The sequence below is a fragment of the Talpa occidentalis genome, unplaced genomic scaffold (genome assembly GCF_014898055.3).
Source record: "Talpa occidentalis isolate TD23 unplaced genomic scaffold, MPIMG_talOcc4v2.1 talOcc4.7, whole genome shotgun sequence".
In the NCBI taxonomy this organism is placed as follows: Eukaryota; Metazoa; Chordata; class Mammalia; order Eulipotyphla; family Talpidae; genus Talpa; species Talpa occidentalis.
In genome coordinates this window covers 85,103,420-85,118,609 of record NW_023605083.1, presented here as the reverse complement: position 1 = coordinate 85,118,609, position 15,190 = coordinate 85,103,420, and the positions used below count along the sequence as shown (strand labels likewise).

The following is a 15,190-nucleotide window of genomic DNA, read 5'->3' as shown; positions in this document are numbered from 1 at the left end:
CTTCACCTGACTCTTGTGCTGCCTCTTGGCTGACTCCAAACTTGGTTATAACCCATAACCCCAGCAATTTCCCAAAAACTACTCTGCATCTCACCAACCTTTCTTACATAAAGATGAGAGGAAAGAAAAAGGCTCAAGTGGGCCCTGGGAGGCAAGACTTCCAGGGCTGTAAAAGGAACCCACTCCCTCTGAACCAGAGGTTCTTGAGCCCAGAGCTGGGAGGTGGGGTTGTGACTTCATGGCCAGTGGCTAGGGGAGATCACTGAGGTCTTTCTGGATAAAGGGAAAAGTTGGTTGTGCTCCTGCAGGATTCTAGAGCCCCTCCCTGCCACTTTCTGGGTAGAAGTGCTGGTGGCAGACAGTGCTGCACCTGCCCAGGCAAAGGCATATTTCCAGCCACTGGGAACCAGGGCTTACCCATATAAGTCCTCTCTCTGCGTGGGACTGCATGGATCTTAAAATATCATCCAGTCCAGACCTCATCAAATCATCCTGATCATAAAAATCACCCAGGAACCTTTTAAAAATACAGACCCCGTGGACCTCATGCCCAACCTTCTGAACTGAAACTCCAGGGAAGGTGCGGAAGATGTGCATTTTAAACAGTGCTTCTGGTAGTTTTTATCAGGCAAGTCTGAGGCAAACTGGAGGAATCCAGACCTCATTCTACAGAAGAGGAAACAAAGGTCAAGGGAAGGAAAGTAACTTGCTTAAGATCACCACAGTGTGGGAGAATAACGGCTTTTTTCTTTTCTTTTTTCTCTTCCCTGTTCCTGTCTCTAACTTAAAACAGAGTAACAAAGTCAAACAAATTGATATTCTTATATTAAGAGGGAAAATATCAAGTGCAAGAAAGCAAATGTCAGGCTAAGTGTCACCCAGCAAGGGAATCATTTCTTTAACTGACAAGTGGGGAAAGGAGAGGCCCAAAGACAGGAAGACTCTGAGTAGCCCCTAAAGCCCAGGGTTATAGGGGTGACTGTATGGGGAGCTGCCCACCTCTGAGATCTTCTGGAATTGGTTGTTGGACTGACTGCACTTCTCAGCTGTTTCCAGAGCGACTTTATAGTTATCCACAAATGCTTTGTACACGCCAAGCTGGCTGGCCTGCAGGGAGAAGACAGAGGAGAGAGGAGGGCAGGAGTGGGGTGGGAGAGAGGATTAATGAATGGATAAAAAGCTTAACAAGAGCACCTGGAGCTCCCATAGTGCTCAGAACCTCTAACTCAGCTCCAGAGGGCTAACTGGGAACAGAGGGGAAAGGCAGGATGAATATACTACAGTATTCCTTTGAACTTGACAGTTTCCATGGAAACTGGCTCAGCCAATAGGTTAATAAGGGGGCCCTGAGGGGTGGAGAATAGGGTAGAGCCTTTGTTGGCATGCTAGAAATTCTACTCATTGCAGCATTTAACTTTATTTAGCATCATCAAGGGATGTGAAGCCCTATAATGCCTCATACCTCTTTCACATCCTGGAACTAGCTGAAGCAGGGGGAGATGGGAGTAGGGTGGGCATGTGTGGCCTCCTCAACACCCAACCCCCATGTTGAGAGTGGGGCACATCATTTAAAAGCATAGTCCCACTTCCCTCAGTCTGAGCCACATCTGCACCTCCTCAGCTTCCTCGGAGTCAGCAGTGCTGCCTCACTACACATTTGCATGCCACTCTGAATGCAACACAAAGCTTTCCATGATTTACAACTACAGAGAGCCTCACCTCCTCTGGGACATCATCCCTTTCTATAAAAGGGGAAACCGAGGCTCATTAATTCAATTCCTCAAATATTTATGGAAAGCTTTTTCTGTGCCATGCATATGCATTTCCTCTCAGGGAAGCAAAGGGTGGAAGTTCTAATTAAAACCACCAGAAACTATTTCATACCCATCAATCTGACCCAAATTTTAAAGTCTAATGATATCAAGCATTGGCAAGAATGTGGGGAAATAGGACCTTTTATAGCTACTAGTGGGGATATATACATGAATGTAATTATTTGGAGAGTAGTTTGTCAATAATTAAGAAAGTTGAAAATATGCACAGCTCAGCCTACTACCTAGCAAATCCACTTCCACATACAAAGCCTAGAGCTCTGCTGTTCAATACAGTTGCTGAGGTACCTGTGGTGACAGATCACCTGTAATGTGGCTAGTCCAAATGAGGTGTGCTGTCAGTGTAAATCACACACTGGATTGCAAAGGAATCTTAGTATGTAAAAAGGAACATAAATTATCTCATTAATTTAAAAATACTGATTCCATGTTTAAATGATAATATTTTGGGGCCTCCCTGGCGGCACAGCGGTTGAGTGCTAGGCTGCGTAACTGCCTGCAGCCTCTGCGGTGCTTGTTCAATCCCCGGCCATCGGCGAGGGTCCTACATGGCGTGACAGACCTCTCCTGCCTCGACCACTGCTCCCCTCAGCAGCGTACTTTGTCAGTCTGCCTGTTCTGCTCCCCACTCTGGCGAATTCCTTCACCCTCCCACGCTTTTGACTGTACCCAGTGCTTGTATAAATAAATAAATAAATCTTTAAAAAAAATAATAATCAAGTGAGATCAATATAAACTTAAAAAAAATTAAATGGTAATATCTTGGATCTACTGAACTAAGTAAAATACATTCTTAAAATTGACTTCACCTATTTTTACTTTAAAAAAAATGTAACAACTTGAAAACTTTTGGCATGTGTTACATCTCTATTGAAAAGAACTGTTCTCTAGAGAAATTTGCATGTAAGTGTGCACATATGTGTGAGCAAGGCCATTCACTCCTCTGTGGCAAGAGTGGAAACAAATGCTCACACACAGGGCAACCCATACATGTTGTAGTTAAAATTAATGAACTAGATCTACTATAGCAACACTAACACACTTCACAATGAATGAAATTGATAATGAACTGGTGACTGAATTGCAAAAGACATAAAATATGACATATTTTATCTCTTATCTACATTTTACAAGTCCAGCCATCCCTTGGGATCCATGGGAGATTGGTTCTAGGAGCTCTGCTGCTACCAAATCCATGGATGCTCAGGTCACATATATAAAATGGTAAAATATTTGCATATAACCCAGGTAACCCTCCCATGTATTTTACTTTTATTATTTTTTAAAGATTTATTTATGCATACAAGAACTGGGGTGTAGACCAGAGGTGTGGGGGGTGAGAGGATTCACCAGAGAGAGTGGGGAGCAGAACAGGCAAATCTACTGAAATACAGTGCTGAGGGGAGCAGCGGGCGAGGCAGGAGAGGTCTGTTGCACTATGTGGGTTGCTCCCTGGCCAGCCAGGGATCGAACTCGTGCTGCAGTGGCTGCCAATAGCTTGGTAGCACTGTCTTTAACCCCTGTGCCACAGGGAAGGCCCCTCCCATGTATTTTAAATAATCTCTAGATGACTTATACTACCTACTACCATGTCAATGCTATATAAATGGTTGTTTTATTGTTTTGGGAATAATGACAAGAAAAAAGTCTGTACCAGTTCAGTAAAGACGCAACCCTTGTAAACCTAACTACTTAGTATTTATTTTTCATCTGTGGTTGACTGAATCTGTGGATTCACTGCCGTGAATACAGAGGGCCAAGAAAACGTGCAATACCAACTGCAGTCCATTCATGCCAATAGCTGCTTTCAGGTTAGGTGGTAAGGTAAGAGAAAAGGGAGAGGGAGGGAGAGACTTCATCTTGGTGATGCTTTATTTTCTTGATTAAAAAGCCTGCCCATATATCTTCAGAGCTTAACATCTGTTAATTCCGGGAGGTGAGTACCTAGTTGCTAAATTATTCTCTAGATTTCCTGGTTAACATTTTTACCCAAAGAGGTAACAAGGAGGTTCAGCTGCTGTGAAATTTCTTCAGGGGCTGCCACCGGGGTGCTGAGGATAGTGAGCTGCTCTGAGTTTCACTAGTGACCACGCTGCTTTCTACAGAATCCTGGGGCTCCTTAAGGAACCTAAGAAGTGGGGTGGAGAACCTGGAGCTGCCCAGAGGAGAGGTAGAGCCCTTCTGGGAAGTTGGCAGGGGGGCCCAGGAAAGCCAGAGAGGAAAGTGAGAACTGGGATGCAGAGAAGCGAGGGCCAGACAGACCAGGATTTTCAAAAGAAAAATCTTGGAAGGGGTAGGAGGGCCTTAGCTTGTCTTTATTTCAGGGGGAGTATTGGCCCATTGGGGAACCATTGCACAGCGGATGTGCTAGCCAGCTGCTTTCTAAACTTAAGTAAAAAATCATTGCTTTTCTTCTCTCAGGACTGTGCTCTCCTTATCCCCCTTTTCCATGAGAAGGAGAAGGCTGGCTGCCTAAGGGTATAGTAGGAGGTGCGCCACCTGAGCAGAAGGTCACCTGCCATCCCAAACACTGCTTCCATGGTGCAGCCTGATCTGTATGTAGGGCCTAGGCGGGGCCTGCCAGGGCCCGCCTGTGAAGTGGGGGTTGTAAAGTGGGGGTTGCTTAGAAACAGCAGCTTGGCACTGGGATGACCTCATAAAACAAATAGCAGAGCTGCTAATTCCCTTCTCTCAGTAATGGATAATCAAATACCCAGAGACCAGCTGAAAAGAGACTGCCTCCAGATGCCCAGCCTGTCCCAGCTCCATCCAGGCCCTCCCAAGCATGCAGTCTGAGGGGCCTCAGTGCATGATTCTGGGGCAGAAAAAGTGGTAGCAAATTCATGACCAGACCCCTGGAGCCAAGATCAGAATGGGCGACCCTGGTGACAGCAGGGTCCACATGATAAATCTAAACGAGGGCAGCCTATCCACTATGCTCTGGGCTACTTGCCCTCTTGTAGTCCTCACCCACCAGGTTTGCTCCTTCTGAGGGGTGAGGAGAGAGGCTGCCCCCAGGCCAATCAGCTCAGGGGTGAGGCCAGAGTGTTGATTAGGTATTCATGGTCTCTGAACTGGGGCAAAGCACTATGGGTCTGCCAGGACCAGAAACATAGAGTTCCCTCACCACACCACCTTCTGGGTTGTCATCTTAATAATAATAATAACAACAACAACAACAACAACAACAATAAATAGTAGTAGTGGCAGCAGCAAGTAGTCCCAAGCCTTAATTCAAGCACTTTTTTAGGCATTAACTCGCTTAGTTCTCAAAACAATGTAGTGATATAAATACTATTATTAACCTTATTTTTACAGAGGAGAAAGCTGAGTCACAGAGAGGTTGAGTAAGTTGCCCAAAGTTAAAAGCTTAATCTATGGCAGACTGGAATTTAAACCTATCTGTGACCTGGATCTAGAAACTGCTTGTCCTACAACACTGCTGGTGTCTCAGGACACAGACATCAGGCCCTGAGATGTCTCCCTCAATGGCCTTCCAAGTTTTCCCAAGTGCCAATGGTTAAGGTCATGGTTCACCTATCCATCCATACATTCATCCATCCATCCATCCATCCATCCATCCATCCATTTACATCCATTCATTGTTTATGCATTGAGTACTGGGATGGTTCTGGGGGTCTAATGACAAAAAAAACCCCAGTCTGTCCTCTTGGAGTTTATGGTTTTGGGGAGTCAGGCAGTTTTAAGTGTTTACTGAGGGGACAAGCACAAGGACTGTGTTCAAGGAGCTGTGGAAGGCTTTTCTGAGGTCACTTCTAAGCTGGGAACTTACTGGGAAAAGCCAGCAAAAATGGGGAAGGATATTTCAGGCTGCTGGAGCTGTGAGTACAGAGAGATTGAGAGTGCTTGCAATGTGAACCAAAACAGAAAGTTCAATGTGGGCGGGGCACAGAGGGCGGAGAGGCAGTAGTCAGAGGCTAGAGGTGGATGGAGGCCAGCATGCAATGGGTCACCAAGTCATTCCTCGGGGACTGGTCTTTAGCCAATGGGCGAGGGGGAACCACTGTCAGGATTTAAGCAAGGAGAAGCAAGGTCTGTTCAGGAGTTTACAAAACTCTCTCCTGCTGCTAGGTAGGGGTGGGAGGTAGAGAGTAAGCATGCCCGGAGGTAGGAGCCATTCATCAGGCTACAGCAGTGGTCCAGGTGAGGGCAAAAGGGGCTGGGAATGGGTGGAGAGGAGTGGGTAGCTGTGGGCATTAAAGAATTAGCCTCCATTCATCAAGTCCTAGCCCTGAAGGGTGGACAAGGAGAGGCATGGCTCCCACCCACCCCACCTCTGTCCATACCCAAAGAACAGTGGCTACTGACTCCCAGTCTCCTTCTTGCCAAGGCTGGCAGAAGTTATAGGGGGAGAGCCCATATGTCTAACCTGGGGTCCTCCAGGGGACACAGCCAGAGACAGACACAGAGTTAGGGGAGAGGGTGTGAAGGAAGCAGTGACCTCTGCATTTCCCATCTGCCAGTCAAAACATGTGTTCTACCTCCTCTTACCTTGCCCTTCCTGTGCTCTCAGTGCTTTTCTGCTCCTGGGCCTCAGGAGAGAGGGTCATTAGCTGACACGGCCTCCCACCGACCATTTCATTGCCGGAGCAGCCCTGAGGTGCAGTGAATGCCCCAGGTCTTGGGTGACAGAGTCTTTACACACCCACTAGAGGACAGGGGTCCTGAAGCCCCAGCAGGGGAGCCTTCGTTCCAGTCCTGGCACCCCCTTGGTGAGAGAGAAATGGTGCCCTGCCAGCAGCACCTAGGCACGTGGATGCTGTCTTCAGCATTCCTAGAAGCATTCTAGGGTTCAGTGGGGGCCACAGGAGTGGAGGCAACAGGCCCCAGCTCCCATACAGCAATAGCAAGGCTTTCCTCCAGAACTCAGAAATAAGCCAGGCCTTCAAGGAGACCAAGAGGGCTGAGACTGACTGGTCTGCTCCCAACATCAGCAGTTTCAGCAAGGCCTTGTAAGGACCGCTCCTTTGATGGGAGACTCACCAGCTTCTGGAAGAGGTGGCCCATGGTGACCTGGCTGTCCCACTGCTGCACCTTGGGGCAGAGGTTGTCATAGAATTCTTTGTGGATTTCATAGATGTCCTGGATCTTGTAGAAGATGGTCTCAATCTGTTGGATGGTGAGCACAGGCTGGGAGGTGGTAGCGGTGGCCTTTAAGGGTTTCATGGGCTGGGAGAAAAGGAAGAAAGAATGAAGGTGAGAGGCAAATAAATCAGTGTCAACAGGCCCAGGGCAATGATTAGCCCTTGCTGCCACCAGAGTTCTGCCTAGATAAGGCCATTGAGGGCAGAGCGCCTGAGATGTGGTTCATATCAAAGCGCTGCCATTTCAGGCCCCCACAAGTCTGGTGCTACAGCAAGGACAGGGAAACTGACAGGCCCCAGCTGGAGCCTGGCCCAGCAACCTTGCCTGGCAAGCGTGGTGGTGTCAAACCTCCTTCCAGAGGGATCCCAGACCCCTGCCTGTATTGGGTTCCCTTGTAGATTTAACAGGATCCATCCTTGCCTTTCTTCCACAATGACCTCACGCTTCCCTGTCACCCTTCAGTGGAGGATAACAGACCGGGAACTCAAGTCCTTAGCTGTTTCCTTCCTAGAAAAAGAACAAGGTGCTAGGATTTGGGGAGAGAGTCTTGGAGAGACCCAAGACCAACTGCTCTGATATTTCAAGTCCCCATCACTTAGTATAGAGTGAGCGGTGGCACACACATGCTGTCCCATCTCCTGCACCCACGACAGACATTCCAAATGATCACACTGAGCTTTCTCAACAAGGCTGTTGTCGTCTCAGCTTCTTTCTCAATGCCAAGGCTGACAAGCCTGATGAATCTGTCTGCCATCACTACTTGTCTACACCAGGATGCTCCAGATTTCACAAGTAGAGAGGGGACAGTCAGACCCTGGTTCAGGACCATCCCCCAGCACTAGCTAGGAGCTGAACCACCATCTTAATGCCTGACAGCAGGACTGTGAGACAATGGGGCTTGGGTGCATTTTCTTTAGTATGATTCCTGAATTTTCTAAACCACCTACAATGAATTAATATTTTATAATCAGGAGAAAAGTTCTTGAAATTTATAGTTGGAACAAAAAACCTGATATCTGAGGGTAAAGAACTCCTTCTGGGTTAACTTTCTCTTGGTCCCAAAGATGCCCAGATGGCACACCTAAGGCCTGGGAGACAGGGTGTGGAAACGTTCCACACAGGGGGCATGGAAAGGCAGAGTGCCTCACCTGGAAGAGCCCAGTCAGACATGGTGGATGCTCTGTATCTAGCTGAAGGGCATGTGAAAAGCAGCCTTTGAGTTAGCTGGGGTCTCTCTGGAGACCCAGAAGCAGTAAGGAGAAGTGTGGGGACAGGTATGGGGGCACAAAAGCTGCCCCCCACTGTCTCACAGGATTAGGTAGGGAACATCCCGACAAGAGAAGCATTGCAGCAGAGAAGGAACGGGTGATGCAACAGTTTAGCTGCTGTCTTGGAGGGCAAACTGGCACTGAGGGAGACAACGGGAGGCTGGGTCACCCTGAGAGATGGCCACCAGCTCAAGTTGGCCAAACTCACAGTCCGGCTTCACTCCATCCTCCTGTCTGCCTCACCCTGATGGTGGCAGAGCCACTCTGCCTGCAAGAGGAAGTCCCATCTATCCATAAGTCCAAACTATGGTCCTTGGCCCCTTTGTTCTCCCAGCTCTAGAAAGTCCAGGCATGATGATAAATTAGGCAGAAAAAAAGGGCAGAGCCCTCCTTCTGATCCTCTCAGCACTGGAACCAATTAACCCTAATGTCCAGTCCTTTGCTAGGAAGTAGGATGGGATTCAACCTGGTACAGGCCAGGCAGTGTGGGTTTGAGTCCCAACTCTGTCACTTAAGTAGCTTTGGGCAAGTCATTTAGCATCTCTGGGTCTTGGTTGCCGCATTTATAAAACATGCATAATATTATGGGAAGGCCAAAGCCCTAATTTATATAAATTATCTTGTATGTGTCTAGTTTAGAGAAGGGAAGCAATAAATGCTTGCTGCAACTATTATTACTATGCACCCCACAAATTATGTCTAGTGCTTACTGGAAGGCCAAACCTGGGTGTCCTGTGATTCATGAAACACATCTAATCCCTGCCCCCTGGGAACTCTCCCTCTATAAGGGAGACAGACAAAACACAAGGAAACCATCAAACACATCACTACATATGAGGGTGAACGCAATGACTGGATGAAGGGACACCTCCTGAGACAGGAGGACAGTTTCTCCAAGAAGGAACATATACCTTGAAGTGGAATCAGGGGTGAAAGGGGGAGGGTTCCAGGCAGACTTCCTCCACACCTGGTCCTGGGGCCAGCAAAGGTGTGGTGAGAGGGGAGATGGAAGAAAACCTGTGCGCCGGTGTGCAGTGGGCAATGGGGAGGAGAAGAGCGAAAGCAGGACTGGCGGGGTGGGTAAGGGAAGGGATTCGTTTTTTGTTTTTTTTTTTTTTAAGATTTATTTATTTATTTATTTATTCATTCATTCATTCATTCATTCATTCATTTATGCAAGCACTGGGTACAGTCAGAAGCGCGGGAGGGTGAGAGAATTCACCAGAGCCAGAGCAGGGAGCAGAGCAGGCAGAAGGACCGAAGTACACTGCTGAGGGGAGCAGCGGGCGGCAGGAGAGGTCTACGCGCCATGTGGGACCCTCCTCTGGTGGCCGGGGAGCAGCCGGGGATGGAACCAGCGCTGCAGAGGCTGTGAGCAGCTTTGCAACCCAGCGCTCAACCGCTGCGCCACCGGGGAGGCCCGGGATTCGGTTTTTGAGGCCATGCAATGACCCGGCTTTCCTGGAGGGTTTTAAGCAGGAGAGTGATTTTCCAATTTTCTTTTCAGGAGATCATTTTTATGATTCACAATTCCTGTTCTGGGATATAATCTATAGGTAAACTGGATCAACACAGATGAAATGATTAGTTAAAAAGGGCAAAATAGGGAGGATATTATCCAACTTGGACTATAAACAACCACCAAGTGATTCCAAGGTTATGCTGGTGCAGCTCAGAGGGCTTCACAGAGGTGAAGGGAACAGGGCCTAGAAGGTTGGGAAGACCAGAGTGGGCAGCAGGGTGGAGAAACAGAAGGAACCAGGAATGGGGACACCTTCAGATTCCTGGCTCCCAGCATCCATAGAGGATACAGAGCTGGCCTCAGGGTCACTACCCTAATTTATCCTTTTCACCTTTACCCAGGACCCATTGGAGGTTCTAAGTTGCCACGGAGCCCCAGAATCATGAATCTCTGTCTCTGTTTTGGTTTAATTCACACAGATTAGGGGACAAAGAAAATGAGGTATAAAGGGAACAGCCCTGGGAAGCCAGAGGGGTCAGGATTTCCCAGAAGTTGCTGGGGAAACACTTATGTACTGCCTGTCCAAGACAAGACACAACCGCTCTGCTTCCTCCTGAACTTCCTACTTGGTCTACAAAAGGGGAAGAAACTGTGCTTACCAGGGGAAGGTCACATGGACAAGGCCTATACCCAGGGTGTCAGAGTTCTCACGACAAGGCTGGGGACCTTTGGTCTTACCCCTTATTTCACTTAATGGGGAGAAGGCCTGAGTGTGTGCCCTTGGCTGGCCAGTGACCTAAGGCAATTTTTGTTTTTAAACTGGCAAAGTCAGGAATAAAGGTTTGGGGTGGGGAGAGGTGCTTGAAAGGCAAACGCAACCCAATTCAGAGCTTTGACCCAGCACTGCTATTGTTATAGGACAGGGAGAGGGGCAGCCCAAACCCCGCAAACCTGCCTATTCTAAATGGGTTCTGCCATCCGCCGCATCAACACAAAACATAGGAGACTTTAATGGGAAGGAACTTTAATTAAACTAGGAAACAACACAGGTAAGGCAAAGAGTCTAGTTTCTAAATGAAGCATCCAGAGTTACCCATCCCCTCGTGGGTAAAAGTCCATCCAAATGGGATTGGCCCAGAACAAGGCCCCAAAGCCTGCCACAAGTCTAAAGCATCTTCCAGTGGGGACCCACAGAAAAGGGTCACAAACAACCGGACAAGCCCGGAAGGAAAACAGCAAAATCAACATCAAGATAAAAGCTGCCATGGTCACCTCCCCATGGGTCTCACCCACATCTGTGTCACCCAGTCCACGACCAAAAGACAAGCGCAGTTTCTTTACGTTTCTCTAGGCTCCATGCGCCTCCTCCAGGTCTCCTGGCTCCATCCTGCTTCCTTCCTTCCTCAGTCTCTTCTGCAGCTTCTTCTCTTCCTGCTCAGCTCCACCCTCCCTTAGGTGGGGCAGGGAACCTCCCCCTTTCCTGGGGACCACCCTGTTACACTATTCTGCCAAAGTGCTTGACTTACCAGTTACCTTCTCATTCCTTCTAGAATCCTGTTGCAGAAGTGAGGAGGTGGGCCCTGGCTCTATATTTTATCAGGGGAGAAACATGTTCTTACAAAGAGTACCTGAGTGACCTGAGAGTCAACCCTGGTTTCGCGGGAAGACGGACCAGGTGAGTTCTAACTTGCAGATATTTCACAGGACTATTTGTCTGGCCTGTCTCTCAGAAACTTTCAAAACAGAGGAAGAAACCCACTTCCTTCACCTCCTATTCCAGAGGCCTGGAGGCCCCATCACCTCAATTACTCCTCCTGGGAGCCCAGGGAGGAAGGCATCATTAACCTGTTTTACAGAGATGCAGTGGGAAGTGCTGTAGGCAAGATGCAGGCCAGATGCAGTACCCAGGACTTGGGGAGATGAAGAATTGTGCACATTCTGAGTTGGGGAGATGCAGAATTACAGGTATTTGGGGAATGGCAGACTTTAACGTATTTGGTCTCCTTTCCCTTCCTCTACCCAGGCCCCCAGCCCCTTCACAAGCAATCTGAGCCCACTAGGAACCTGGAGGGTTTCAGAAGATACCAAACCTTGTCCCCGCCAGCAATCCAGGGACTCCTTTGTGGCGTCCCAGTCTGGCTGGTTTGTGTACACAGTCTTAGGTACACACGCCCAGCAGTTTGCATATCAGGAAGTGTTAAGCTAAGAACAGTCAAACACACGGAGCTGAGCTGTGGGAATGGGGGTGGGGTGGTGAGGAGAGCTGGGTGTGGGAGGGGGAGTAACATGAAGAGGAACGGTTTTCTCCTTGAGCCTCTTTGTCAGATTACCCCAAAGAGCAAAGGTTTTAGTTGAGAGCGGAGGACTCCCAACTCAAGGGGGAGGGCGGGCTTGACTTCTTATCTCTGAGGCTTATTTATCTGTGGCTGTGCAGGGTTCTGCCCCCTCTTCCTGAGGCCTTCCAGCCACAGACCAGGCCTGCTAGTTCTTGCCCAATGCTTAAGGAAGAACCAATAAGGGAGCCAGAATGACAACTGAGTTAGGGGTAGAGGAGGGATCTGCTTTGGATCACTTCAGGCCAGCCTCTCAGTTTAAATCTCTGGGGCAATAGCAATTAAAAAGGCAAGGTAGAGAGGGAGTGAATTCCCCTCTAAGTCTGTTATCTCTTCCAGGACAAGTGGAAACTGAAATCAGGCCCAGTGACAGATGAGAAATCTAGTTGGAATCTAAGTGCCATCTAGTTGGAATCTAAGGGGACTGGGCCTTCACTTCCTTCAGGGAAAGGGTGTGTTGACAGAAACAGGCCGAGACCTGCATTCTCTCCCAGCGCTGGAGAAAATAGAGTATCATATAACACTTAGGTTCTGTTCCAAGAGCTTTGGTGCAAACTCAACTGATCCGTACAACCACACCACAAAGAGGACTAACATGAGCATGCCCACCCAGTTTGCAGATGGAGAAAACGAGGCACAAAGGTTCAATAATCTGTAGAAGGTCTAGAACTAAGTCAGCCCAAGATTCAGCACCAGGCAGGCTGGTTCCTTTGTTTGAAGGCCTTTCAAATAGCAGCCTTTTAGGGCCTCCCCAGTGGCGCAGCTTCATGGCGCAGCGGTTGAGCGCTGGGTTGCGAAGCTGCCCACAGCCTCCGCAGCACAGGTTCGATCCTTCGGTCCTTCTGCCTGCTCTGCTTCCCGCTCTGGTGAATTCTCTCACCCTCCCGCGCTTCTGACTGTACCCAGTGCTCGTATAAATAAATAAATCTTTAAAAAAAAAAAATAGCAGCCTTTCAGGAATGACAACCCTTCCTCCTCATCTTGGTACAGCAATTCAGTTGTATAAGATACATTTCAACTGTGTCTGATTAACGTTTGCCTGTCCTTCCCTCCTTCAGCTAACAAGTGACTGCATAAGTATGGAGCATTGAATATAGTCCCTGAAAGGATCACCTGATCTTTGCAACCCCATGAAGAGAGAGAATGGGGGCCTCTCCGGTGGTGCAGGGGGTTGAGCGCCACACTGTGAAGCTGTCCACAGCCTTTACACCACAGGTTCAATTCCTGGCCAGCCAGAGAGAAACCCACATGGCGTGGCTGACCTCTCCTGACTTGCTCGCTGGTCCCCGCAGCAGTGTATTTCAGTCAGTCTGCCTGTTCTGTTCCCTGCTCTGTCTCTGGTGAATTCTCTCCCCCTCCCATGTCTCTGACCTGTACCCCAGTTCTTGCATAAATAAATAAATCTTCAAAAAAGAGAGAGAGAATGATATTCTTCTCATCCCAAGACTTAAGGAGGTTACACTGGCTTGCTCAAAGCTCAGCATACGTAAGAGATAACATGGACCACCACGCACGCGTGCGCGCACACACACCCCCAATCACTCCCCCCCCGCCCCCCCCCCCCCCCCCCCCCGCCCCCGCCCCCCCACTGCGCCAAGTGTAGGGTAAGGAAAAATGTCAGGCTTTTCTGCTCTCCAGCCATCAGGATAGATGATCCTGAATGCATGGTCCTGAATGCATGCCTGATGGCGGGCACCTGGAGTAGGGTGTGGGCATAGGTAGATGGGATTCACCTGGGCTGAGACTGGGCTTTTAAGGGCGGCGTCATGGGGATGCCAGCAGAAGCCGAAAGAGAAGCCAAGAACGAATGGAAGCCGAAAGAAGAAGAGAAGCAGAGAGAATGCCAGAGAGCCCAGATAGAGTGAAGATTTGCCGGGGGCTGAGAGGACTGCCAGCCTCCCGGCCCCCCAGCACCCTTGTCTGCTGTGTACTGGGTGAATCCCAGTAAAAACCTGCAAAACCACTGAGGACTCTGACTCCTCCTTTACCTGGTCTGCTGGATCGTGGCGAACATGCTCAGTGTCCTGTCCTGCCCTTACACCAAGACTTTTCATGAAACAGTACTGATTCTTACATTTTTTTTTCTTGCCTGTTTAATAATGGTTCGACCCACTATGCTGATTTCACAATTCATTGATGGTCAATACACACAGTTTGCAAAATAGTAAGTCTACTATTAGTGGCAGAGTTGAGTTGTGCTGTAGTTCTGATCCCAGACTGGAGTCCTATCTATCTGCCATGCTGTCCTCACTTGAAAAACATTGCACGTACTGACGAATTCACCCCTGGGAAGATCTACCACCAAAACAGTGCGTTGCAAAGTGTGTTGCATTTTGATAATTATTCCTTGAGTGATAAATGCCAGGTCCCCTGGGACACTGAGTGACAATAGCTCTCACCACAGGCACCCGAATGTGGACCTTAGAATTTTTGTTAGAATGAGTTTCTATTGATCGACATTTCTGATTCCTCTTTTTTCTGACATTAACTTATGTCTCAGACTACAAAACACCCAGGGAGAGAACTTTATATGCCACAATCACTCTGCATAATATCTAGACACATCTAATAAGCACTTTCCTCAAAGGCAAAACATCTTACATCTGTGTTGAACTTTTACATTTCAGAAACCTTTGAGCATTCTCTTCCTAGACCGATGCTCACAACAGCACCTCCATCTTAGAGAGGAAACTGAGGCACCTTCACAGAAGGCTGGGGTTGGTCCAACACCTCAGAACAAAGCCCTTCTCATAACAAAAAACAAAAACACAAAACACAGCCCTCCACCTCATGTTTCCCGACACAGAACCTCAGACCTTTGGAAGTTCACTTTTCGCAGGGAGGAGGAAGAACTGGGACCAGCAATGACAAAGAGTCCTCAGTTTGATTGCCTGGTAGTGATTGCCGAGGGCACAGTGTGGAGGCAGTGGCTAGCCACCTCCACACCCCAGTGCTGTGACTGACTAGTAATGCCTGTGCCATAGTCATGGGTAATGGGCGTTTGCCATCCCCAACCTGCCTGTGCTGCTTCTCCTGCTTTTCCTAGGGCAGACAAAGGAGAGTCAGGTGGAGGGGCAGAGGCCCTTTCTGGCATTGACCGTGGCTACCCGATGCCAAGCTGTGAGCAGAACAGTTCCAGGAGACTCTGCCCACAGGGAAGGGCTTATCCAGGTCCCTTTCCTTCCCAAC

The 15,190-nt window shown here is 48.7% G+C and overlaps 1 protein-coding gene across 3 annotated transcripts in view; it reads right to left on the bottom strand.

Annotated features, from left to right (window-relative positions):
- ABR (ABR activator of RhoGEF and GTPase) overlaps positions 1-15,190 on the bottom strand; it is a 178,499-nt gene that overhangs the window by 59,457 nt on the left and 103,852 nt on the right. For 2 of the 3 annotated variants that reach the window (XM_037492050.2, XM_054689026.1), the window contains 2 exons: positions 6,837-7,022; positions 1,000-1,107 (listed from right to left, as the gene is read on the bottom strand). In XM_037492050.2, coding sequence (XP_037347947.1) covers positions 1,000-1,107; positions 6,837-7,022 — 294 coding nt within the window. The remainder of the gene's footprint in view (positions 1-999; positions 1,108-6,836; positions 7,023-15,190) is intronic. The other variant, XM_054689027.1, reaches the window with a different exon arrangement.